Genomic DNA, 27767 nt, shown 5'->3' with positions numbered 1-27767 from the left:
TCTCTCACTAAACTTTTTAATCAGAGTAGCTGGCAAGGATTCTAACTTTATTTCCTGCCCCCTGGTGGAGGTGCTAACGAAGAGTGAATTGACTAAAGGCAGCCAGCAGATTAGAAAGCTAAAAAAATAGAAACCAACCTTAAAAACAAAAACAACAACAAAAAACAGCGTGAAAATATAAAAAAATCAAAGTGCCTACAAAAAATTGTGTTTCCTAACAAGCCTCACCCGTTACAAGCCCGTTTCTTTGCATTCTCAAGTTAAAAGAGTCCAGAGCCTTGGGTATATGTTCTTTTTTTTTTTTTTTTCTACAAATGCCCAGCCCAAAAGAAAGAAAGGAGAAGTATTCCTTTTCCCTGATTTTAAGGCTGCTCTGAACTGTTCTAATCCAATTTGTGCAATGTCAGGCAGCTTGTTCTCTCCCATGTCTTCAGAGTTTCTGAGCTCATAGAAGTGCAGAATTACAGCCAGGGAAGCTCAGGGCCTCTTGCCCTGGAGTTTCCCAGTCATCTGCATTTTAATACATTCCTGAAGGACAGAACAAGTACTTCCAATATAAACCTCCAATCTCCCTAAACAGGATATAATCTATAAATGGGGTGACCAACAGTAGCAGTTTAAAAATTTAGATTTTTATAAACAACCTGTCTTGGCTCATTCCTCTTGCCATCTTTTCCGAAATGGCTTCACCTGGGTAAAGCAGCTCATTTGGGCCACAAGTGGAAAAGGGCTGGGGAAGTACATACCCAAGGTTAGGAGTTTATTGCTATGGTTACCTTCATTTTCTCAAGAATTAGTGGTCATTTATCATGAATTGTTACATGTGGACACAGTGTTCCCAAAGTAAAAATCATATAAAACCTCACAAAAATAACAGAAGCATCCACACAGCTGGAGTTCTGTTCTCCAAGACTGTCTTCAGCTAAGAAGGCAGAGATTGCAAACCCTCTGGGTCACATTTGGCCTGTTGTTATATTTTGTTTGGACAGCTGTGTTGTATAATAATGAAGTCCTGAATTTAGTTGCCAACACTCTGAAATCTAGAGATTGCATACAGAAATGTATTTGTCCACCTTTTCTTGGAAAAAAATCTGTCATTGCTGGCTATACATCGCTGCCTCCCACCTCCATCTCCAGTGCATATATCCTGTGCAGTTGCTTTGCTCATGCAGGTATACCTATCTGAGATCGAAGGACTTTTCAGTTTGGGACCTCTGATGTCAGGGTTCTCCTGAATTCAACCACCAAAGTCATGCTTTGTATTCATTCATTCCTTCCACAAATCAAACTAAATGTCTGTGGTAAAGATAAAAATGATTGAAGGTACTGTAGGAAGCCTCTTAACTTTCATGTCCTGAGCCATTCTGACGTCTTGACAAAGCCTGCAACTTGGGAAATATCACTAATCATTCAATAAATAACTATTCATGGATTAGTAAATGTCCAGGACCGTTCTGGTCACTGAAGATACTGAGCACAAAAGCCTTATGAAGACACTGAGCACTATTAAACAGACTCCCTGCCTTCCCACATCAGCCAAGAGTCTTGATCCCCACAAACACTAGTTTGTAGCCTGCCTCCTATGTAAATCGAATTTATCTTTCAGCAACATTACAGATGCTATGCATTATGGAACTTCAGGGTTGAAACCACAGATATTAAATTCTCAAATGCCAAGGTTTTTTGCCACTGACTTTGAAATGCAGCAGGTTTTGCTTTCTGAATGGAAGATCTATCTTCCTTTATACACATCTCAAAGGTTCCTATTTGCTTAAGCATGCTCTCTGCTACAATTACCAGGGGCACATCTGGGCCTATTTAGTTGTTGTTCACCTGCCCCTATAGAGAGCAGATTTGCTTTGATCCAGGAAGGAGCCAGCTAGAGCACAGCTGTAAACTCAAATGCTACAGGAGCCTGGCAGGTTTCCTGAGTATCAAGGGCCAGGGATTAGAAGTAATCTAGGTGTGGGGGTCTATGGAAAGCTGTAAGCCACATGGCCTGTCCAGAGGGTGTAGCTGCTATTCAGCTCTGGCCAACTGTTTCCCTACAAAGCTGTGAGTCTGATACTGCCCTATATCCTTTTCCAAGCAAAGCCAGAAATCAGGATTCTTTTTCATGTTGGCAACTATTGTGAAATTTTCAAAAATGCTGCGTGGGCCAAACAAAATATGTCTGCAGGCTAAATCTAGCCAGTTTGCAGACTCTGAGCTGAAGGAAAGGCACAGGCTCCATGAGTATGCTCTGCCAGGGTACAAGAGACTCCAGGCACCTTGGTTAACAGAGAAAGGGGCAGAGGAGGAAGGCATTGGTTTCCATGTCTGCAACATTACCATAAAAAGGTCAAATTCTTCCTCGCGTCGAGCAATCATTTGGTTCAGAGTCTCGTCGTCTGGTACTTCATCTTCTTCCTGGGATTAAAAACACAATGATGGAACAAGCTTTAGGAGAGAGGATGAACAGCTGGAACAAGCTACAAATAAGTAAGGAGAATCTGTCCTCCAGACCACAGGGGTCAGGCAGAAAAGAAAAAGAAGTGTGTATGAGTTTATACTTGCCATTTGTATTTTGCAAGCTATTCACACCATCTTCCCACAGCAAAATCTGTCTAGGGAGGAAATGTGATGCACTCGAAGAAATACTGGTTTCTCCTGGGTGTGTAGCTTATTTCTGTTACATTTAAAACAAATTACTTAATGTCTCTCCGCCTCAATGACCTCATGTGTATTATGGGCGTGACATTTACTTCCCAGCAGGATGTAAGGATTAAATGAGGAAATCCATATGAAAAAGTCCTTAATGTTAATTCTTTTAATTTCACTGACCTCCCAAATATAAATGCTTATTTTCAAAGGTTTGCAAAAAAAAAAGAAAGTATGTGAAACTTTGTACACACAAAGCAAGACCAAAAACTCATGTGTGCCAAATATACTATCTTTAAGATATGTTTAATCAATGTGGAGAAAGTAATGACAAAGGGCTTAAAGCTTCATTTTGTTATTTAGTGTGTGTGTGTGTGTGTGTGTGTGTGTGTGTGTGTGTGTGTGTCCGCCAGTACTGAGTCGTGAACTCAAGGACTGAATGCTATACCTTACTTAGCTTTTCAGCTCAAGTCTAGTATTCTGCTACTTGAACCACAGTTTTAACTCCAGCTTTGTGGTGGTTAATTGAAGATAAGAGTTTCACAGATATTCCTGCCCAGAATCCTGGCTTCAAATTGTTATTCTCAGATCTCAGCCTTCTGAGTCACTGGCTAGGATTACAGGCAAGAGCCAATGGAGCCCCGCTAAAAGCTTTATTTTATATTCTGCTAAACAAAGGCCCAGTAATTCTCTACTAATTCTTCAGAAACGAACAGTTTGCAGGTTTTTTCAAGCTTTTGAAAAAAAAAGTCAGATGTTATGACTTCCATAGTTTAAAAATGGTGATTCTAATAATTGGCCATATAGTATAGAACTTATTTTCCAAAATTATTTTTATCATATGCTGAGTAGGCTTGCTAAAAATCAAATGGGGAACTTCAGGGCAACCATGGAGGGAAGCAAGAGAAAAAAATAACTTGGAACATCCAATTACATGAGTCAAACTAAGTGGAAGTGGTGCTGTGGCTCAAAGTAGTACAACACTAGCCCTAGCAAGAAAGCTCAGGGCCAGTGCCCAGGTTCCTAGGCTCTGAGTCCAAGCCCCATGACTGGTGGAGGTGGGGGCGGGAGGGGGGGGGTGAAGAAGCTCAATTTAAAAGAGGCAACTGTTTTACAAGAAGTTACAAATGAACTAGAAGCCTAAATAAGATTGTGTCTGCTTTCAAGTTAATGTCTATATATTGTAGGGCCTTAGTAAGTGTGAAAAATACCTGCAGTTCAATAAAGTAGAAAACCTAAGATTCAAAATAACAATGACTGCTATAAAACCCTGCCATTTTTGCTTACCTCCAGATTGATGAATGTCCATTTATCCAAGTATTACATGTCATACAATAAAGACAAGGAGAGCAGACTAGCTAATGTAACCTTGTTTGAACCATGGCCTTCTTACCATCAATGAGGCCCAGTAGACCAGGCTTCTCATGTACACTGGGGAGGGAAAATGCCCTCTTGGAGCACTACATGGCCAGGAAGTTTGTAGTAAATTGTCCGGGGTTCCCTGTGCCCTCCCATTCCATGGTGTACTATGGTGACAATGGCAGCCTGTGCTGCCTTGGGTGGTTAAGACCTGGGCCACTGACTACAATCTATCAGTGTGCCCAGGGGAATTCTCATCAGGGCGCCAGCCACCCACGGAGGGTGATATTTTCCTGACATACTCATTGTTAGAAGGGATGTGGAGACCCAGCAGGGCTGCTCACAGCTGGGTGCAGTGGCATAAATTCCTCAAGCCAGGTGGAGATCAGCACCTTCCCCATGGCTTGGAAAGACTGAAAACATCCAGCTCAGGCTAACAAAAAAATAAATAAGCCAAAGTGCAACAGAGATTCCTGGCTGAGCATCAGCTCTGCTTATATCAGGTTTGTGACCGTATATCACTCAACAGAGCATTTTGCCTTTTTTTTTTTGGAGATGGCCAAACATGTAAATAATAACAATCTGACTTCAAGTCTTGTATCAAATATTCAATTTCAAGAATCAAAAATGGTAAATTATTTCAAATAAACACCTCTAAACATATGTGGGTGTGTGAGTGCACATGCATATGTTATCATTCATCATTTTCATGAAGCTCAAATGATAATTAATCAAACATAGAAGACTGACAAATTAGGAGGCAGAAAGCCAACCTATGGTTCAATATTCAGGATTTGTCTCAGAATTCCTGAATATCAAACTCTACTTCATATTTAGAGTCATTCCACACAAAAAAGCATGGAAGACTTTTAAAAGAATCTGGCTTTTGATTTATGAAAGACTTTAAATATCCATTTTCTACTTAAGGCAAAACTCAAACTATATCTAACACATGCAAGGAAACCAGCATTCCATGCGAACATAAGATAAACCTACAGTTCAACTTATAGTTACAGGCATGTGAAATCAAACCTGTCTATGCTAAGCCAGTTTTATGTGAACGATTGGTGCTGACCTTATAGATACACTTTTAAAATCTACTTCACGTTCATTTCTGGATTGAAACAAGGGCCTTGCATATGCTTGACAAGTAATGTGCTATAGCCCTATAATGAATTTTTAATATAAAATCACTAAAACTGGTGATCAAAAAATACAAGTGGTAACCCAAACAAGCTCTATAAGAAATATAAAACCATTGCATTATTCACACAAACATAGCAAATGAAAAGAAAGAAATTAACTATTTTTCCCTGCTTTTTTCCTAAGTGTAGGTTAAGGGCTTGCTTTCCAAGTGCAAGTATTGATAAAGGAGCCAAACACAGCTGGGAAGGCTCGCCCTGCAAACATCTTTGCAGGGCTGTTGTTATCCCTAACCAAAAAGCAACAAAGAAACAGGGCTTTAAGAGTATGGAAGGAAGAAAAGGTGCAGAAGGACCCCCCTTCAGGTTTTCTGCTCTTGTGGCTGATTTCATCCCTGCCAGATGTCTGGCCTGCAGTTCTGCATCTGCCCTACAGGAAGCAGCATTTGCAATACAATAAAGCAGGCTTAGTGGTACTTCCTCGAATGAGAAAAATATCCACAGGCCAAGGCTTGAGGGCCCTGGCATCTGCTTTTCAGATACTTATTTGGATAAATTTCAGAAGTTTTTCTGTGCTAGTGGATATAAGATAACAGCTATTCCTTTTAATTAACAGCAGCCCAGGAAGTTCTTTAAAGAATAAAAAGGTTATTCTGAATCCTTCAGAGACAAAAGGTCACTGATTTCAAGAACTTGGCTTGTTTGAATACCTCATTTTCCTCTTCATGTTCCAATATGGCCTGCAGGAATGCCCTCCGCTCGTGGCTTGAAGACTTCTGATCAAACATGCCTGCCTGGATAACTTTTTGATCCACGTTCAGCTTGTATTTGGCAGCTGCAAGAATCTTCTCCTCCACACTGTTCACGGTGCAGAGTCTCAGCACCCGGACCTCGTTCTGTTGACCAATGCGGTGAGCTCGGTCTTGTGCTTGCAGATCCTGTTTGTGAGAAGAACTGGCTGTGAGGTTCAAGGTGGCCGGATTAGTCCAGGAAAACAATAACTGCCCAAGAAGGAAGTATGGGCGGGCTCTTTCATCAGCCTTTTCTAAGGTAAGATTTTGTTTTTATTTTTAAAAACACACAAGATACTTTCTTTAGAAAAATGTCAAGTTCATTCTTTATTGAGGAAGCTTGGGTTAAATTAAGAAAGCCAAATGGAATCACATCTGAAGTTTGTGATCCAGTTCTCAAAGTATTTTCACTGGCCAATAGGCTTACCACCAGAATTAGTCTGAAACGAAAACAAAATCCAGTACTTTTGATATCAAAAGTTTGATTCAGATATTACATATGACTACTTTTTACTTGCAAGACATAACTATCCCTTAAGTGTGATGTGTTAACGATAATTTTATAATTTCACTAAATAGTATATTCCTGTATTATATTAATATGTACAGACATACGTGTATACCAGGACTATATATTACATTATATATATATATATGTATAGCGTACACAGCTAGTTAAGTAGGTAGGTGGATAGATAAGACAGACAGATAGATAGACAACAGCCAATTTCTTGGGCCTTGCTCCACTTTTAATGTAGAAAATGGAAGGATTGCTAGAGGAGTAGTAAACAAATTTAACACAAATGCACCAAAATGTTAAATTGGGAAGGGCTCAGACTCAGAAATTTCACTTCTGGATTGTATTCTAAAGAAATAATCATGGAAAACAGAGAGGATAAAGGAAGGTGCATACATAAAAATGCATATGTACATGTGCGGAAATGGATTAGTGAAGTTTGTTGAAATAAGTTTAGAAATCGAGGAGGAGGAATAAAGGGGAATGATGGAAGGGGTGAGTCTGATCAGGGTATGTCCTATGCCTACATGGATATTTCAAAATGAAACCCTCCTGTACAACTAATTTGAGACTAACTGAAATGTAGAAAAAATAACCATGGATTTGCCCAAAGATTTTCAATGAGCACGCACTTTCCTAGCACTACTTATTGTTAGCATTTCCCTAGCCTCATGTCCTCAGCTCCTCCCACTAGCCCCCAGATCCACCCATACCTAATGAGCCACTCCTACTCACTACCTAACTACTTCCCCTTTACCCCCAGAGAGAAGCTGCCACCTGGATAAGGTGCAGATGCCTTGTAGCTCCCTCTCCCGTGAGAACTATGGCCCCACTAATAAACCTCCTTATGAACTTTCTTCTCCTGTCTGTGATTATCTCCGCATGGTCCTCTGGGATGGCCAAGACACATGCTTTCACTTATCATTTATAATTTTTTAGAATGCTGAGTTAACCATCTGACAACAGAGTAATTAAATTAGAAGGTTCTACTTCATGTAGGTAGCTATATAGAACCAAATCATATTGTATAAGATTTAATGATTCTAAACTCTATGTGAAAAACTGTACATTATAAAAGAATATATACAATATGATCTCGTGTGCATATATATCTAGACCAAGGTGATGGCTAGGGAGGACAAACATCAATGATCAAACCAATGTTTATATCTCCAGGTGACAAGATTAAAGATCATATTTTATTTTCATTTTGTTTACCCATGTTTCAACAATTTTTTACTTTCCATATATGTTACTCTTATAATAAAAAAGAACTGGATTAAATATTCAAATCAACTTAATGAAGCACAGTTACCTGATTATATGGCTACTCAATACAATGCTGAGTCAATGCTAATTACTTGTTTACACATATCCCCCACCAGATTCAATGATTTTAGGGAAAAGGTTTGTTTTCTCTCCCATTCCTGGCACCATAATTTGTACAGAGTTGATGCTCAGTAGCTATAAGCCTGGCCCTTGAATCAATTGGGTTTCCTAGTTCCTTGTATAGCACACAAGGACACACTGGATAAATGGGTACCCAGGACATTTGTTGTTGCTATGGAGACTTTCGAAATTAAATAGCTAATTAGGCAGATGATCCCACCCCCCTACCACAGATATTTGAATAAGTTTAATGTAAACTTTATAATGCTAAAACATGAGCATAGCTGACTCCATCCAAAATAAAATTTTTTTTAAGGGGAGAATATAAAGGAGTAAAGAAGCTAATTAAAACCCAAAGGGGAAACCTTAAAGGTTTTTTTTTTGTTGTTGTTGAGTCCTGATATCTAATCATCAATCCCAACACAAATTAACCATGACATGCAAGCAGTAGCCAGATAACATTTCAGTGACTTCAACTTTTCTATTGCGGCTAGAACAAGGTTCAGTAAACTGTTTCTGTCATGGTCCCAATCCTAAAGATTCCAGGTCCTCTCCACCAGAGCAAACACTGAGCTGCTGTTCTCTCCCAAGGCTGGTATCCTCTAGCTCTTTTTCTATATTTATATCTAAAACTGTGAAAACCATTCTCCACTTTCAGGTTGCACAAAAGCAGATGGTGAACAGACTTGGCCCATGAGCTACAGTTTGCAAACTGCTGTCCTAAAAGATGTCCGCAAATCCACAGCAATGGGAAGATGCAGGTGGTAACCGGTGACAGGTGAGAAAGCAGAGGAACTACACAAAGAGAAAGTTCTTGAGCCCTTGGGAATTTGTCAATAGTTTTGCCATCACTGACAAAGGGTATGTGTTTGTGTGTTAATGATCATACATCTACTCAGAAAGCAGCAAAAAAGTGAACATTGCTGGGCTGGAAAAATTTAGGGAATGTAATCCTGTGAGATCCAAGGTCAAAGAGGGGGAAAGGGTGAACATGGTGACCAAGAAATGAGTGCTATAATTACTGAAGGGGTTACTTTTATCAGTGGTCTCAGACTGCCCAGCTTTATGCTTATAAAAAGTTGTAGCTTTGTGTAACAGTACAGTTTTAACTCCATTGGTCAGAAATGTAAGTATGCAAGTACCAATCTATGCTTTCTAGTAACACTGGAAAAGGAGAGTCTTGATAATACAAAGATTTGACCTTTCGGTCTTTGCTTTTGGGTAAGTTTCCAGTAAGCAAATTGAAGGCTTTTGTTTTGAATCTGTCAAATAACCTCTCTATTTTCTCTATTGTAATTTTGATTCAGCAGGATAGAGAATACTAAGAGAGGATTTTTTTTTCCTCCAGGTATACTGAATCCCATATGGTAAAAAGAGCCTCACAACTTTCATTTTGGGGCTAGGCATCATATAGAAATACATATGTAGGGTAAAACTCAGACCCATATAATTCTATAATTCTAAAGTGTAGACGTGTGTTGAGTCCTGGTGCTGTGTTCCTGAGAAAGTTAATGCTAGTTTTGTTGTTCATAAGTTCATAAGCTAGTACTGGGGTTTGAACTCAGGGCCTGTACTGTTTGGCTTTTTTGTTTAAGGCTGCTGTTGTACCACTGGAACCATAGCTTTACTTTGGGCACTCTGCTGATTAATTGGAAACAAGTCTCTAGGATTTGTCTTTACTAGGTGGCTTTGAACCCCTGGATCCTCAAACCTCAGCTTCCCGAATAGCAAGCATTGTAAGCATGAACCACTGGCACCCCAGTTATGGCTAATATTTTGATGATTACTTGAAAGCAGTAATGAAGAACTTTTAGTTCCTTTACTGAAAACTTAGTACTGTTATCAATATCATTCTAGGATCACTGATTTTTGAAAATGAGTAAAGAAGTTTGCGCCACCTAAATGGTCATGTTTAAATGACAGACAGGAAAACCTGGACATCTCAGTTTATCAAATCATATAGATGTGATTCCAGCTTGGGCAGGTGTGACAACTTTCAGAGTTGTATAACCCAGTTTAAGGATCTCCTGGTTGGATGTCCAAGGAAATCTGGGGTCTTTTGGTCTGTTACCACTTTAGCTCACATATAATTAAGGGGGAATGGTTGTGAGCCCCAGGTAATTTTATTTTGATTTTGAAAGGTTGTCTTTTAGCTACTGGTAATATAGTTGTGTCCCAAAGTTTATAAAGTCAGAGAATGGTAAGGAGGTGGTTGAAAAGGAAGAGACTTACAGGTGGCCCAGAATCACTTTCCATGGTAAATTAGCATTTCTAGAATCAATTTTGGGGGACACTTAGAATTTACACAGAACCAGTGAAGTTGAGTAGCTGAGATTCAGTAGAAATGGTTAGCTCAGATGAGAAAATTGTGAATATAGGGAACTCTCCATCTACAGTTACTAATAAAGGCTTAGGCACCTGTAAATGAAATGACCTGAACATCCAACCTCACTGAGTTCCCCCAGGAGCAGAGAAAGCTCACATTCCTTCTCTCTCGACACTCAGCTGAGCTCAGTATGCACCATACAGGACCCACATTTCCACACATGCCTACAGAATACTGAATACCAAATGGTCAAAAGAAAATCACATTTCTCCCACATGAATATGAACTCTGACTGAACATTGGAATGTAACATGGGATATCAAAATACATAAGATATATTAAAAATGTTTCTCTAAGACTTGGATTTCACATACTGGGCAAGCCACTCCCTACTCTTGTCAATCAGGACATTTCAGTACGAAGTCTACTTTAATCCTTTTACTTCTCAACTTTCAACACAGAGGTATGTGAGAACCTCTATAGAGGGATGCTCCTATGAGCTTCCAAAGGAATATAGAGCCCCTCATAAGAAACCTGGCAGATAGGAACAGGAGGCTTGAAAAGTTTCCATATAATTTTAATGTACTCCTAAACTATACTTTCTGCCAGTAAATACTTTTACCATGTAACCTTCCTAGTAGTGCAGAAAGCCAACTCTATGTCACTGATGAGCAAAGCCCAGCTCTGGGAGGAGCTCATGTAAAGTGGATATAGACCTCACATTCATGTGTAAAATTTGGATTTTCTTTTCCTCTCGTTTGAATCTAACACTTGCCCCAATATGAATCAAATCCTGGTAAGTACCATTCTACCCAGCATCTTCTAGGCAGGTTCAGTTAAGAAACCTATGCCATAGAGCCACCCATTCAACACTTTTTTTTTCAAGGTCCCAAAATACTCCTTTAAATTTATCTAAAAAGAGCTTGAACAGATGCTCCACAAGACTTTTTTTTTTTTGGCCAGTCCTGGGGCTTGGACTCAGGGCCTGAGCACTGTCCCTGGCTTCTTTTTGCTCAAGGCTAGCACTCTGCCACTTGAGCTACAGCGCCACTTCTGGCCATTTTCTGTATATGTGGTGCTGGGGAATTGAACCCAGGGCCTCATGTATATGAGGCAAGCACTCTTGCCACTAGGCCATGTCCCCAGCCCCTCCACAAGGTTTTTTTTTAGATGATTTTACACAAAATGTACAAAATAGAAGATTAACTCTCATATAGTAACTGTTTGCCCGTAGGAAATTACTTAACTGGCCTAGCTCTGTTTCCTTGTTTCCTTTAACTGTACAATTAGATTGATAGATTGATTGATTGGCTGGTGCTGGTATCGGGACTTAAGCTCAGGGCCTGGGTGTTGTGACTTGGTTTTTTCTGTTAAAGGCTGGTATTCTACTACTTGAGTCACAGCTCCATTTATGCTTTGGGTGGTGGTGGGGTTAATTGGAGATAAGATTTTCATGAACTTTCCTGCCCAGGCTGGCTTTGAACTGTGATGTTTGCATCTCATCTTCCTTAGAGGATGAGAAATACAGTTGTGAACCACTGGCACCTGGCAGAAATATAAATATTAATAACCACTAATTCTCAAGTGCCTATAAAAACTGAGTGAAGAGGTTGAGACAGAGTAATGCTATTATTTTGAAAATAATTTTAGTGCTAGAGATTTGGACCCAGGACCCAATGTGTGCTAAAATTATGCTGTACAGCAGCATTACAGCTGCTGGAACATTGTTAATTTATCATTCACCAAGTGTAATTCAATGGCAATCCCAGGCAATCAAAGCTAGGCAGGAACTGCATTTGTTAGCCCCAATCTTGAGCTCTTCAAAGATGCGCATATGATAACAAATAAGAAAACAGCCCTAGCCTGACACCAGAGGCTTATAATCCTAGCTACTCAGGAGACTGAGATTTGAGGATGATGGTTCAAAGCCATCCAGGGCAGGAAAGTCTTTATGATTCTTATTTCCAATTATTCACAGAAAAAGATGGACATTGAGCTGTGGCCTAAGTGGTAGAGTGTTAGCCTTGAGCAAAAGGAGCTCAGAGACAGTGCCCAGGCCCAGAGTTCAAGAACCAGGATCAGCAAAAAAGAAAAGAGCTCTACTCATTGTTTGGGCTTCCTTTCCTCTTTAGAGACATGACCTAGTTGTTTGAAAATGTGCTTGGGCCAATAGATGTGAACGATGCAGTGGATAATTTTTGGTTCCTCTTTAGATGGCGTGTCTAAGTTAGATGTGCTAACCTGATGAGGATTCCAGTCGCTGTCAAAGATGACCACCGTGTCAGCTGCCTGGAGATTTAAACCCAGGCCTCCAGCTCGTGTGCTCAGCAAGAAAATGAAATACTGGGACCCAGGCTCATTGAATTTCTTCAGCAAAGCAGCACGATCTTCAGACTTGGTGGTGCCTGAGGGGATAAGAAAAATAAATTTGCCAATTAACTCCTGTCTGAAAAATGGCTGCAAACTGGACAGAACGTTCTATTTCCTTGAGAGATGCACCCAGAGGCCCCTGAGCCTTGAGGAGTGCATTGTCAGGGGTTTGGGACTTCTGAAAGGCACTTGGAACATTTTATAATTAAATGAGAGAGAGAGAGAGAGAGAGAGAGAGAGAGAGAGAGAGAGAGAGAGAGAGAGAGAGAGAGAAAAATAGAAAAGGAAAAGGAAGAGACAAAGTCTTTATACATGGCTAAGTACCTTTGTAACTTTGCAAATTCTATAATCTTGCTCTAATTTTGAGACCTACTGGAAACATTTTTTGGATTTATTTCTGGGCTTGAAAATATCTATTTAAAAAGTGACTCATGAACAAATACAAACATATGCCTGACACAATCATTATAATAGCTTAAAGTAACTTTTTAGATAGGCATTAGGAAAAGAATTTATTTATGCCAAGAGAACACTGGATTGCTCCTAAGAATAATATGGTGAAAATGTAAAATGTGAATGAAATATACATCCTTTTGGAGCAAGATCTGAAGCCTCAGTAACATATATTAAAGCAAATGAATCTTTTCAGGGTGTTTCTCCAGTTAACATTCCACTCTGTTATGTTCAAAGGACTTTAAACTAAAACCAAGCACCCGAGCAGCATGTTAGGACACCTGAGCTGGTTTGCACCATGGAGTGTGAGGAGGCTCCAACAGTGAGTTGATTCTTAAATCAAGAGAGACTACAATCCCAGAGTGGGGCACTCACGTCTGGGGCACATGTGGGCTCCCAACCAGCCACTCAGTCTCATGCTCTCCATCTGTAATGTATTTACCCAGCGTTTACATGAAATACATTCTGGAGGGGAAGAAACCCAACCCCCAAACCAAGCAGTGTTCCTTCTAAATGTGTTCCCCTAAAGAAGTGTAGTTTTGAGTTCTCAAAAAGACTTTAGGCTGATGGGAAATATATATGCCTGTTATATTATAGTCATTGCCTGGCTGCTGTACAAATATTATTTCTACATGTTCTTTTTTTTCAAGGATGAAAATGTACCAGCAATTTATTTCCCAGGATTAAAATGTTTAAGTGACTCCAGCTAAAGGAATCAAGTTACTCATGAGGGTCAAGTTCCCAAACATGGGGACTCTGTTTTTCACATTTAGTAAAAATAACAAGTATGCTCCTGAGGAGGGGAGAAAACCAGTCTCTTACACACAATAAATAGGGGGTTGGGAATGAAGGGGGGACTCTCCTTGCTTAGTGTAGCAATGTTCTTGAGACTTGGTGTACTTTCTAAATTAGATTTTTTTTTTAACTGGTCAAATCTTGCCAGGATGAATTGTAAGAATTTCAATCTGAGGGAGAAACATCAATGAGCTTTATTGAGTGAGATTTCAAATGTGGAAATCTTTTTTTATTTTTTTATTTTTTTGAGAACTGGCTTTTTGAGATGATAGTTTACCATTTGTACATGATGCTAATGGAAGATTGTGTGTGTGTGTGTGTGTGTGTGTGTGTGTGTGTGTGTTTCCTGGTTCCTGAACTCAAGGTCTGTGTGCTCTCTAACTTTTTCATTCAAGGCTGGCATTCTACTACTTGAACCACAGTTCTACTTCTGTTTTTTTGGTGGGTAAGAGTTTCATGGACTTTCCTGCCCTGGTGGCTTTGAACAGGGATCCTCAGGCTCCTGAATGGCTAGGACTACAGGCATGAGCCACAAGGACCCAACTGCTATATGCTTGCTCTCTCTCTCTCTTTCTCTCTCACTTGCTCTCTCTCTTTCTCTCTCTGCCATGAAACGTTCTGTCTCTATTGCCTTTCTAGTTGAAATACTGTTCTTAAAAAATTACTTACATGGATTACTGATTCGTATATTTATCCTCGTCCTAAACTGAAGGAAAAGCCAAAAGAAGCCAAAATATAGAGCTTCCAAAGATCATGACAGCTTTTCTTACACCAGAGTATAAAAACTAACAGATAAATATCTAGAAGACATAATTTCAACAATATATATTTTATTTTTATGGTACTGGGGATTAAGCCCAGGGCCTTGTACATACTAGGCAAATCTCTACCATGGGCTACATCCCCAGACCAGTTTAACAGTTTTAATAAGCTGAACAATTATCTGTTGATGATATGTATTTACATGTAAATAAAATAATTGGAGAATAATACTACCTTGGATGGTATAACCCTAATTGCAAATTACAGTACCAAAAAAACCAGAAAGAATAAGAAGAAATGACTACAGTCAAATGAGTTCTCAGGTCCTAAACCAAATATCACTCAGGCAGACCGATTAGCCATGTATTTAGTATGTATTTAAAACTGTGTAAATAGACCGGAGCTTAACAAATAATAAAAAACCATAATATCCAATCACTTTTCATGCAAGCACTGTAACACTTCTTATGACAAGATTCAGAATATACCAGCTTAATATTTCCATTAGTCAGATATCTTTGCTGATGGCAGGCAATCTTTTCAGTATTATTCAAGGAGAATCAAGCTACCATGTAAGAGTTTATCCAAAGGCAAATGCTCCTTGCAGGTACACAGGATTCAATGTGTTCAGCAATAGCATCCATTTCATTGTCTTTCAGACTTTGATGTAGAACATAACCAATCATAAAAATACAATTAATAGCAAGGGCAATTGTGTTGAAAATTACAGAATTTGCCAGAAGGAACGCACTGCCAGACTTTCATGATTACTAATTTTCGCTGAGTTTCAGCTGCTTAAAAAAAAAAAAATCTTCTAGAATGAAATTTCACCACTTGATCTAAAAAAAAAAATCATTTCCAGTGAAAAGACAAGCAATAATAAGTTAGTATCTAAATCTATTCATGCAACTATTATCTTTGCAGAAAAAAATACTTGCTTAGCTTTCAACAAGTAATTTTTTTCCCTTGAAATATGAGACTTTCTATTCTACATTGGGAACTGGAACATATTTTACCAACTGGGTGCTGAAGTTAGAAGGTGCAGGTGCAGACCGTGTACTAACTCTGTATACATCTGTTAGTTATCAAGTGTCTACTTCCAAAGTGAGTGGCTGCTGTTTCTGGTGGGAAGAGGCCTTGCCTGTCTTCTCCATCCATCTGTAGACCTTACAGATTTGTCTGACTCCACCTAATGGTTGGGGTTATTCTAAAGGCAGGGACTGTGAGTGGCCCATTCATCTTCTGTCACTAGTTCCCAGCCATTTTCAATTAACTTACTCATTTTAAACAAGTTCAAAATCATAGTTATAATACAAAGCTATATGCCGGAAACCAACTGTACAACTGGGGGCGGGGAGAACTGGGAAGGGGGAAAAATGAGGGAGGGTTAACAAATTTGATAAGAAATGTACTCAATGCCTTAACGGATGAAACTGTAACCCTTCTGTACATCACTTTGATCATAAATAAATTAAATAAACAAACAAACAAAATGCCCATTATTTATACAAGTATTTTGGAGATGAGCTGTATCTCAATGGATGTGCAAAAACAGCTATGTTGGAATCAGATAAATGAAAGTTCAAACCTGATTTTGCCATCTCTGTTCCATGCAGAGTACAACAGCAAGGATCAACAGAGGCAATGGTAGCTTATTCACTGAAAGATTTAATAACATGTAAAGTGTTTTGATTAGTATCCCACATGTGCTAGGTGCTGCATACATCATCTATTGGGACCATTATTAATTTTTAATAATAGTGATAATGGCAACCAACAGCCTCTTGGCAAGAATTTTTCAGACTGTCAGGAAAACAGAACAAGGTGTTTCAAGGCCTTCCACTTTTGCCAGGCTGAAGTCCTCAGAGAAGTGAGATTCAGAAGGAAGTGTCAGCAATGGCAAGCAATAGTTAGGCTGAACACATGGGATGTAAATTCGGGGGAAAATGAAGCCTGGAACCCAACCTGAGCTCCTTCCCCACAGAGAGGGAAAGACCCAGTCAGAGAAGGAAACTACTGGGAGTCTGCCAAAAGAGACAGACTACAGAGAGTAAGTCTACCTATGCATGCAAATTACTGTTTACTCAACTGTTGTTCATCAGTGTATAGTGACTTCAGAAAAGAGAAGTAAACAGGATTTTAAGCAATCCAGACTGTTGGATGAAATTGTTAACATCAAAATAAATAATACTCCAACAGGTGAGCCAAACGGCATTCACCTAGATCTCAAGTATGACATGTTTAGTATATTTCCATTTATGCTTAATGGCAAATAGGGACTGGGATGTTAGATTAGATTCAAACTCTGCTAATGGAATATAGACTTTAAATTTCCTGCTTGCTTAACTGTAACATTAATACTACATTAGATAAAAACAGCTATTAGCAGGACAGTGCTCTCTGTACCTGGGGATTGACTACATCCTGGCTGTAAATTAACTGTTTCCTCCTTCTGCTCCCCAAATGCTTTAGCCTGTCACATTATGAAAACTGTGATCTCTGAAATACACTGGCCAGTATCCAAATCCTTTAGGAAGCATCTCTAAATTCATATTTTCTTTCATTCATATTTGCTTAGTAATGTTAAGGACATAGTATTTATGCACATTTTCAAGAAGAAAGGCATATACTTAAAAAATAGTTTTATTATCTTTCAGTACTTGTACAAAGGGGTTACCATTCAACAAAACAATGTGTTTCATCTTGATTGATGTCACCTCTGTCATCACTCTCACTCATCCCTCCCAACCCAATCAGATACTTCATATAGCTTCAAAATTCAGGAAATAATGAGAGAGAGAGAGAGAGAGAAAAAGAGAGATTAATGGAAAGTATAGTTGGAAATGAACAAATACATTCTTATTGGAGAAAGTATATCATCATACACACACAAGTTAAAGGCTTATCCATATATTCTACATAACGTATAAGCACTACCACTCCTAAGAACAAGGAAAGATTGTGTGTGCGCGCACACACACACGTGCATGCGTGTTGGTCCTGGGGCTTGAATTCAGCGCCTGGAAGCTGTCCCTGAGCTCTTTCTCTCAAGGCTAGTTAGTGCTCTACCACTTGAGCCAAAGCTCCATTTCTAGTTTTCTGGTGGTTAATTGGAGATAAGAGTCTCAGACTTTCCTGCCCAGGCTAGCTTGAATGGCTATTCTCAGATCTCAGCTTCTTGAGTACTTAGGATTACAGGTGTTAGTCATAGACACCCAGTTTTTTTTTTTTTAATAATCATATGTACTTCTGAATTCTTGTTGGTGTCTATATGAGCCAAAGAGCTGTGCAAATGATGTCAGTCTGTGTAAAGCCAGAGGAGGTAAACCTTGCCATGTAGGAAAATCTTCACCCACTTTGCTAGTCAGTTCATTGTTATTCCTCCTTTTATGTCTGAAATTGGATCTAAGGCCTACCATCACTTTCATTTCTAGCATGGCTTCTGAGAGGAATTCTTTGTACACTTACCATCTAGACGCAGGTAAAGGAAGTTCCGAAAAGCAAAGTAGTCCTCCATGATGGTCATGAGAGATGTCATCTGGCAGAAAAGCAGCACACGGTGGTTAGTTGCTCTCAGTTTTGGTAGAATGCGATCAAGTAGCTCAAACTTTCCTGAAGCCCGATACAGCTCAGCCCTGAACCCAAAAATGCAAAACAAAAAGAGTATTACTGCTGTCCATCCTCTTGAAGGATGCAGTAATGCTTTGCTTTCACATAGAGCCTCACATACAGTCAACATTCAACTAGTAAGTGTGGAATGAATAAATGAAAGAATGAACTGATATCTGTTGCAGATATGAGAGTATTTTAGTGGAGAAAGAAAATATATTCATACAAAACCCATAAAGGGTATATTGCACGTGGTATATATGATAGCAAATTCAAGAAAGAAAAGGAAACCCTTCGAAGTTAAGAGTTTCATGGTTTCTCTCTTATGTAAGAGATAAGAGACTTCTAAGTACAAAATTGTAAACTTAGGATACAACTATTGAGCAGTACCTACTCTATACTAGGCACAATGCTGGGAGGTGTACAATTTCAAGCAAACTGCACAATTATGAATCATGGTAAGTACTACAAAGGAAAACAGTGGGCTGAGGTGTGTCTCAAGTGGTAGAGCAAATTGCCTAGTGTGTTTGAGACCTTGGGTTTGATCCCGAGTACTGAGATTGGGGGGGGGGGGGGGGTTGGGAGAAGCAGCAAATTAAAATGAGAGCAATCAAAGAACATTGGCCTTTTCTTTTGATTAGATCCTGAATTTGACAAAAATCGTTCCTGGTCTGTGATCTCTTTTTGTAAATTAGGTCTTACTGGAATACAGTCATGGTCACTCATTTATGTTGTGGCAAGTTGATTTCATTCTATACTGGTTGAGCTGAATAGGTGTGACAGAGACTTTATGGCCCACAAAACTGAAAATATTCCTGAAATGGCCCTTTACAGATAAAGCTTGCCAGTCACTGGTTTACAGTGTCAGAGGCCAGCGATCTCCCTGGAGAGAGGACACTGAAGGAGGAGATTCTGGAGAAAGGAAGAGCATGTGCCAAGATCCTGAGGAGTAAAGAGGGCTTAGGAGCCTGAAAAATGGGTGTGGGGGGTGTGCATTATGTAAGCATAAATGAGGGAGAAATGCTGAGGCAAGAGGACAGAGGAGGGGCAGAAATGGGAGCAGGCACCTTAGGGCTTTATTAGGTGCCCTGAGTCTTCTGGTTTTCATGGCAATAGACAACCACTGCTTTCATTTAGACAAGCAGTGGAGTGATGATAGCTGGTGTTCACTGTTTACAAGGTCATCCTTAGCAGACTATGCTGCCTTACTGTAGCTAAGCAAGTCAAAATTATGAAGATGCACTGGTATCTCTCACCTATAATCCTAGGTACTCAGGAGCCTGAGATCTGAAAATTGCAGTTCAAAGCCAACCTGGGAAAATCTGTGAGACTCTCATCTCCAATTAACCAACAAAAAGCTGGAAATAGAGTTGTGACTCAAGTGGTAGAGTGCCAACTTTGAGTGACAAAGCTGGGGTCAGAGAGCCAGGCTTCGAGTTCAAGTGCTAGTGCCAGCACAAAAAATGTGAATATATGTGACAGAAAAGATGCCACGATACAGAGAAAGGCAGAAGTAGGAGCCTTTTTCTTCCACAGTAAACCTGCTTCCCTCCCTTTCTCCCTTTCCCTGTTCTCTTCCTTCCTCCCTCAACCAACACTGTGTTACGTAATGCTGCAACTAAATTTTAGGGTTGATATTGTTTGAGAAATTCTTACCAGTGTACATACAGACAATAACAATGAAAACCATCACTGGTAGCCAAGGGACAGCACAGTATATTTTAAGGTATGCATTTCCAGGAGAGAGAATACTACAAATGGGGTATATGTAAAATGGAGCTATATTTCAAAAGAGAATAAAAGTAAGATTTACCCATTGATGACCCCATTTGAGTAGCCCAGGTGTTCAGCAAAGGACTCCTTTAAAATAAAAGAAGAAAATGGTTTCATAAATACAATTATTAACTTATATACAGTGAAAAGTAAATAACAACAAATAAACAAATACTTATGTTAGAATGAAGCAAGACTTCATGTATGTGAGGTCAGTTTTTGTCTACCAGGAATGGATCCTGTGTTTTTCTCTGTCTGTAAACTCCCAAACAAGGAAATTACTCTAGCCCCAGCGCCCACTGTCCTAGGGCTGAGCCAGAAGTTTCTGGGGGTCTGCCTACCAATTCAAGGTCTAAGCAAGTTGGAATGAACATGAAAACTGAAATGTATTATGGGAATTGCAATACAAATAATGACAATTATATAATGCAGTTCTTAGTTTAGATAAATCGTGAAACCCATCCCAGACTGTCATTTTCTCCTTAAGAATAGGCCCCAAATGTACTCTACTCTCCATGTCTACCATCTGCTCTCATAATACTGAATGTATTCAACATCCTCACTGGTTCAGAAGAAGAAACACTTGACTGATTTCTGTTTTCTCCATCTCCACTTTATGGAGGCAAAGATCCTCTGCGAGGTGAAGAACATGACACACCTTAGCTACCAGCTATCCTTTTTCTGCTCTGTTCTAACGTGATCACTGGAGTTTTTTCACCAGGAGAACCAGATCTCCCCCTCCCACCCCCACCCCGCCCTTGCCCTGCCAATTCATGGTAGGCTCCAGTTCCTCAAGCACTGCCTTATGCACAATGACCAAAACCCAACTACACCTTTCAGAACTCACAGGCCACACTGGTGAGCAATCCTTACTATTTTTAGGCTCCACTCTGTCCCTGAGCAGCATCCATGAATCATGATAAGATTAGATATGAACACCATGTAAACTGCCTCATTTCTCTTGCTTGAAGGTTCCCAAGGAGGCAGTGAGACCAGTCTTGAGGCTGGGCTTCTGAATGATTTAGTACCAACAAAAGGGTCGTGTGCAAAACAAAACAGGAAAGAAGCAGCTGCACATAGCATCTCAGGCCTGTAAGTGCCAAAAGACTAACCAATAACTGGGTTTGGGGTTTGTAAAAATAGGTTCCTCAAAGTATTTTACACTCAAAAAACCAAACCAAAGCCTCTTTTTCTACTGAATGCTTCTTGAAGTATAGAAAAGCATATTCCTTAAGCTTAGCTTCCTTTTTGACCCCTCTGCCCTATACTGAGCTGCAGACCAATATTTGAGGATAGGAAGTATCAACCCCTTCGTTCTCAGCATGCCCACACATCTCAAAGGTTAATGGCTTTAGGATAGCCAAATGGAAGTAAGTCTCCCAATTTATTTTCACAATTCCAAGTCTCCACATCCCTGCATAGTTCAGACCAATGTCCTAAAAATGTTTTCAGGGGGAAAAAATGGAATGGTAGGTAAAAAGTTAACCTGACCCCAATCAGTTCAATCTTTAGATTTGTTCTTTCCCCAGCCCTACCAACCCAACATGGACACCTTACATCTGTTTAACATATAAGTGTACAGGGCACTTGGTGTACTATTATTTAAAAGTTGATTATTTCCCTCACTACAGATCTGGAAGGCTATAGTAGCTTGGAGATTGAGTGGCTTAATCCACTTAATAGTGAAATAGTGGCCAGTGACATGAACTCATTATTGCTCGTGGGATTCACCTTCATTAATATATATAAATAGGAATAGCTTACTATATATTTTTTTCAAAATGTTGTTGTTATTTCAGTTAGATTTATAAATAGATCTTCACTAATTTCTCAACTGTGCAAGTTAACCCTAAATAATCATGGATGTGTGCCCTCCCCCATACCTCTGGAGTACTCTCCAGAGGTAGGAGAGTATTCTCCCATGTTCAAGCTGTCTTCCCCCATGTCTGAGGACTGGGTTCCTATCCATACATCTTCTCTCCTATCTCATAGGTCCTCTATCCTATATCCTTGAATGCCACAGCAGTGGCAAAAGTCTTTCTACTTTCCAAGGACTACTGAGACAAGACTCTCATATAGGAAGTGGGCAGGCCAAAACAGAATGGAGGAAAAAAGAACACTAGAAGTTAAGAATAGTTCAACTCAATAACTGATTTTTACCACATGATAAAGTTTCTAGGAGCTTCTATTTACTATGTAAAACTAAATTGGTGCCAACATTTTTCCTCTCTGCTGAGTTTGCAGAAAGAGGCAGGTTCTGTACTAGTAAATAATTGGCCTCCAGGCCTATTTGCTTAGAAACAGTAACACTGAAAATGACTATGATGGTAGTCATTCCTTCTTCTCATCTCAACTTCCTGTACTGGAATGAAACCCTGCTGATAGAGGAAATGTCCTCTCTCCTAAAAGCAGCATTTTAGACACCTGGGCATCAGAACAGAAGCATTGCTTCGCATTGTCATCATGTCAGAAATAAGTCAGGAAAACAGAAATCTAAGTAGAAAACAAAAGCCAGTGTATCTCACAAAGAAAATAGTTGAGGAGCATTTTCCTCTTCAATATGTAAAAATACATTAATATTTTTCACAGCATCTTTTGCTTGTCATTATCTCTGATTTCAGAGCTCCTACCTGAAACAAAGCAATTCACAGTACTTACCCAATCCTAGATAATGAGCCATTGCTTGCCACATTTTCTCACTGCTTGAAACTCTTCATTATAAAATCCCAAATGCTTAGGCACTTGGTGCCAATGAGAATCTATACCCACGAAATTCAGGTTTGATAATTCTACCCGAAGAGCTAGCAGAACATACAATTTTGCCTTCTACACATATGCTTCAGACCTATTTTTTTAAGTTTTTTTTTAAGCTAGCATTAGTAGGATCAGCACAACCATGATCAAAACACAAGGTACAGACTTACCTCAATGTGCTGGAACATGTAAGGGTGATTACAGATTTTTCTCAACTGCATGATAGTGTTCATAAGTGTCTTTGCACCTCCTTTCCCCTGAGAACAAATGGAAAGATAAAAGCAGTTAATTAATTGGTCAAGTATTTCTAGTTATTAAAAAAAACTAAGCTTCAAAGCCAGGCCTGCAGCTCAGTAGTGTAGTGTCTATTACGTACAAGACTGGGTTCATTTCTCAGTACTGCAAAAGAAGAAGGAAGAAGCAGAAGGGGGGGGGGAGAAGAGGAAGAGGAAGGAAGGAAGGAAGGGAAAGAAGAAAGGGAGTAAAGGAGAGAAGAGAAAGAAAACAGATTTTTTACTAAAAAAAAAAATCAAAAAACAAAAACAAAGGGCCAGACATCTTCTCAGTAATCTATACACTTTGTGGGCCCAAACTCCTGTTATTATTTGGCTGTTTTTGAGTTAGATATAACATGTTCATATATATCCTACAGAGAAAAAGTTCATCTTATGGAATTACATCAAGCTGATGGCTTTGTGTCATGACTGTCTACTGCCTAGGATCCTGGCAGACTAGAGCATAGAACAGATGCCGAGGGAGAGAAACTAGATTTTAAAACTTTCTAAAATGCCACCCAACACTTGAGCAGAATGTGTTTCCTGCAGATTTGACACAAGCACAGCTAACTATTGGTAAGAGGAACATAAAGAGGTGCCTTTGTGCTCTCTTCTCCTTCCCTATTGTAGGCAGGAGGTTAAGACATTCCCATTGGCAGCCACAAGAATTACAGAAAGGTCCAACGTTGTACTTTATTTAACCCAACAGCATTTGTAGGGATGGATGCTCCCTGGAAATATTCATGCCACAGCCTGAGAAGATGTATCACAGCTCCTTGAGTCACACTGGCTTCTGCAACATACCTTCTTGTCTTTCTCAGAGCCATCTGTGAGGAGGATCCCCTTGGCTTGCATATGACGATACAAAATCTTCTGCAGAGCTGACATGTCACATTTGATCACATATTCAACCTAGGGAAGGAGACCCGGAAGAGCATGAGTGGGTGGGCTTTTCTCAGTAGCTCCTACAGGTAAAGATGCTGGTTCCCATTCTTCAGCTCATGAGGTAGAGGTGGATAGTGGAGCAAACTACAATCTTCATTATAATGGTGAGACCCTTAGAAGGTTATGTGTAGCCAGACTTGCTTCATTTGCTTCCATGATAGGGACTGAGTGGTTCACTACAGAGAATTTTTAGTATTTCTCTGCTTCCTCCTTACATACAAACATACATATGAACATATATACCACACTTCCTTATATATAAGCAGAATATTTCTAGGATAAAGAAGTAACTGCCCTATGATTTTTTGTTGTGTAATATATATATATATTATACATATATAATATATATATAATATGTATATATTTTAAAGAATCACAAGTGGCTACCCTTAATTCTAGTCTTTATAGCTAGCCTGGGTGGACATTCACTCTCTACTCTTGAGAGATGATAGGATACAATGCTGTGTGGACAACAAGTAGGAGAAAAATTAATCCACAATTGTGCACAACTTTCAGGACACATAAAGGAGGACAAGGCCTCCTGGGCTTCCAGTTGAGCTATGTCAACATCCAATCTAAAGCAGCTAAAGGGAGCCCACAGGACTCGTGTACTCACAGCTTCTCACACACCTGCAATGCTTGATCATACTCCTTGTGCATAAAATCCACCTTATTTCCTATTATTGTTTCTTCCTTATTAAAAAATCCCAAGAATACAAATGTGCAATTTTCATAATAAACTCCAGATTAATGCCTAGATATCTGTAGAATGTGATTAAAAGTAAATCAGCAAGCTGCCTAATGTTTAATAAACGGATTAAAAATGATCAAGTTTTTCTCCTAGGGCAGGAAGGAGGAGGGCACAGAGGAAGGAAAGTTGAATTTTCATTCAGTTCTCACTTTGGAAGGAATGCAAAGGCTGGGAAGAATCAAAATAGTCGTGGTACCACTCACTTCAAGACAAATTAGAGAAAGGCTTTCTACTGTGTAGAAAACTACAAAGAACAAGTAACCAAACCCATGATAAACTTGTCTTAGTTTTTAATAATCATCTTGGTCAGGGAGGAAAAACAAATCAAGCTTATTAATAAGTAAGCTAGGAGATAATGGTTTCAACCTATAATGCTAGCTAGTCAGAATGCTAAAATCTGGAAGATCATGATTCAAAGCCAGCCTGACTCCATCTTCAAACATAGCAAGCAAAAAGTAGGGCTCAAGTGGTAGAGCATCAACAAGCAAGAAAGCTACGGGAGTGTAAGGCCTTAATTTCAAAAACCAGTACTGCCAGAAAAAAACTGTAATACATAAGTATACACTTAACATAGCTTTGTATTTTGCACACGTTTCAAGTAACTCTCCATTTCCCTTGTTTTTCTTAAAGAAATTATTATTTTTGCAGCCTTATTGAGACCTAGTTGACAAATAAAATTGTATATCTCTTTAAGGTGCACAATGTGATTTTTTTATGGATATGTACTCTGTGAAATGGTTACCACTGGCCCACTTTCTCAAGAGCTCTTAACTCAAAATTAGATCATAGAGAAGAAAAATGTTAACTATATTCAGATTTTAGCAAGTATAAGGATGAAAATGACATCAAGGGCTAACATTATTGAGCTCTTTGTATATACTAGGCTCTGTGCAAAATGCTTATGTTCACTTTCCTAGTTGGTATGATAGCTCTATGGGATGATCTCATTTGTAGACAAGGAATCTGAGCATCACTGAAGCTATGTCACTGGCCCAGGGTGACCCAGTGATTGAAGAATGCAGTTAGGATGTGAAGCTGTCTTATCAAGAAAGCATACCAAAGCACACATTCACCAAAAATGTCTACATGTTTACTTATAAAGTAAATATATGCACACATTAATCATGCACGAGTAATGTCTCAAAATGTGAGTTGCCTTTAGAGCATGGGACATTGTTAAGGACTGTTAATTTATATCCATATTTCAAGATTCCAATATGAAGATACCTAATGTTTTTATTCAAGTCCAGCCTAATGACTCTATTATATGCATGGCTGATGAAAACTCACAGTAAGAATGGAAGAAGTCTGGCACTGGTGGCTCATTCTTATAATCCTAGCTACTCAGGAGGCTGAGATCTGAGGATCACACACAGTTCAAAGCCAGCCCAGGCAGGAAAGTCCATGATACTCTTATCTCCCAATTAACCACCGGAAAACCGAAGTAGAGCTCAAAGTGGTATAGCACTAGCCTTGAGCAAAAGAGCTCATGGACAGTGCCCCAGATCCTGACTTGAAGCCCCATGACTGACAAAAATGAAATGAAGAAGAAGAATGGGAGAAGAGGAAAGATGATTTTTCTTTCCATTGTTCACCTGTGTTTACATTTGGTTGATGTTCAATCTGCACTACTTGGCAGAATTTTTTTAAGCCCTTATGGGGATCAAGGCTGTTAGTTTAGTTAAAATCAGACCAGATTTTTACACAGAGGATGTAGCTCAGTGATAGAGCACTTGCCAAGCATATGTGAAGCTTTGGGTTTGTGCTGGAGAGCATCGCTCTCGCTCACTCGCTCTCACACACACAGATCAGATCATTCTAAATTCATTCATCTGGGAATAAGGGAACCCATGAGGTATCACAATAGGCAAAAAAAAAAAAAAGAAAGAAACAGGTAGTAAGGATGAATAGACAATCAGCTATATTGGGGATGGGAGTGGAAATTTGTGCCTATGCTTTCCTTGAGATAATTTAAGTATGTGTATTACCAAGCATATATTATCTACCAAGAAAGTACCAGTATTAATATATGTATCGATGTAGCTTAGTTTACTTTTCTTTTTAAAGGTTCTTTTTGATAGAAGCAGTCTTAGAGACTTGTACTCAGAGCTTTGTACTTCCCTTTACTGCATGAGCCATATCCTTTTGATTTTAGGTTATTTTTAGAGTCTCATGCTTTGGCCCAGGAAGGCCTCTCATTGTGATACTCCTACCTATGCCTTCTGAGTAGTTGAAATTACAGACATGCATTACTATATCCAGCCTAGTTTTTAAAATGTTTTTTTTTTTATTTTGAACAAAACAATATACATAGTTGTTCTAAGAACTTCCATACACATACGTCAATACCCACATGTCCACAAGTGCACCTGGGCCCTAAAATATTTGAATGATTTGATCCTTCTTTCTGCTTGGTTAGATGATTTTGCCTTCCACTGCATAGCAATATTTGGTGTGAGTAGACCTCATCTCCAAGGCTAAGTTTATCAATCTTTCACAACATATCCCATTTCTGAGTAACCCCTTTCACCTGGCCTCAATGCAGAACAATACTCACAGAAAGAAACTAATAAATATGAATGAAGAAAAGGAACAAACTAAATAATAGACATATAGACCAATAGGGTTGAAGTGAGAGTAACTGCCATATAGTGGTACCAATTTCAACACCAGCTCCCAAAATTTCATGGCACAAGAGTAAAGCATGAATGTGAAAAGTTCTTCGAGAGAAGCCAGTGGTACAGAAAGTGAAACTGGCTTCTTAATAGGGATGATTTTTCCCTGATGTAACAGACTGTGAGAACAACTGGGAATATTTAAATTCAGATATATGTATAATTGTGCTAACCTCATGTACATGGTAATTATTCTATTCTATACCAAATTTGGTCACCACAAGTAAGCAAATTAGTGATTACATTGGCCAAGAATCTCTTCTCATATTAACTGTGTATATGAATTTGAACTTTATTCATAGTTTCTGACCACACACTTCTGTCCACTTTAAACTCCCATTATAAAAGGATGAAATGTTGGAATGATGAACCTGGACTACTGTGATCCATTAGCAGCACATTGTGAACTGAAAGTCTAAGAGAAGATGATGCAAATTAGGA

General features: G+C 39.2%; 1 protein-coding gene across 5 annotated transcripts in view; it reads right to left on the bottom strand.

Annotated features, from left to right (window-relative positions):
* Positions 1-27767, bottom strand: part of Smarca2 (SWI/SNF related, matrix associated, actin dependent regulator of chromatin, subfamily a, member 2) — a 171687-nt gene that overhangs the window by 62743 nt on the left and 81177 nt on the right. For all 5 annotated transcript variants that reach the window (XM_048347869.1, XM_048354923.1, XM_048362341.1 and 2 more), the window contains exons 20-26: positions 23760-23867; positions 22851-22937; positions 19967-20013; positions 18013-18179; positions 12406-12569; positions 5852-6079; positions 2332-2409 (exon numbers count right to left, since the gene is read on the bottom strand). In XM_048347869.1, coding sequence (XP_048203826.1) covers positions 2332-2409; positions 5852-6079; positions 12406-12569; positions 18013-18179; positions 19967-20013; positions 22851-22937; positions 23760-23867 — 879 coding nt within the window. The remainder of the gene's footprint in view (positions 1-2331; positions 2410-5851; positions 6080-12405; positions 12570-18012; positions 18180-19966; positions 20014-22850; positions 22938-23759; positions 23868-27767) is intronic.

Source organism: Perognathus longimembris, chromosome 1 (genome assembly GCF_023159225.1).
Source record: "Perognathus longimembris pacificus isolate PPM17 chromosome 1, ASM2315922v1, whole genome shotgun sequence".
Taxonomy (NCBI): Eukaryota; Metazoa; Chordata; class Mammalia; order Rodentia; family Heteromyidae; genus Perognathus; species Perognathus longimembris.
The sequence above is the reverse complement of the archived record's forward strand: the minus strand, read 5'-3'. Positions and strand labels throughout refer to the sequence as shown.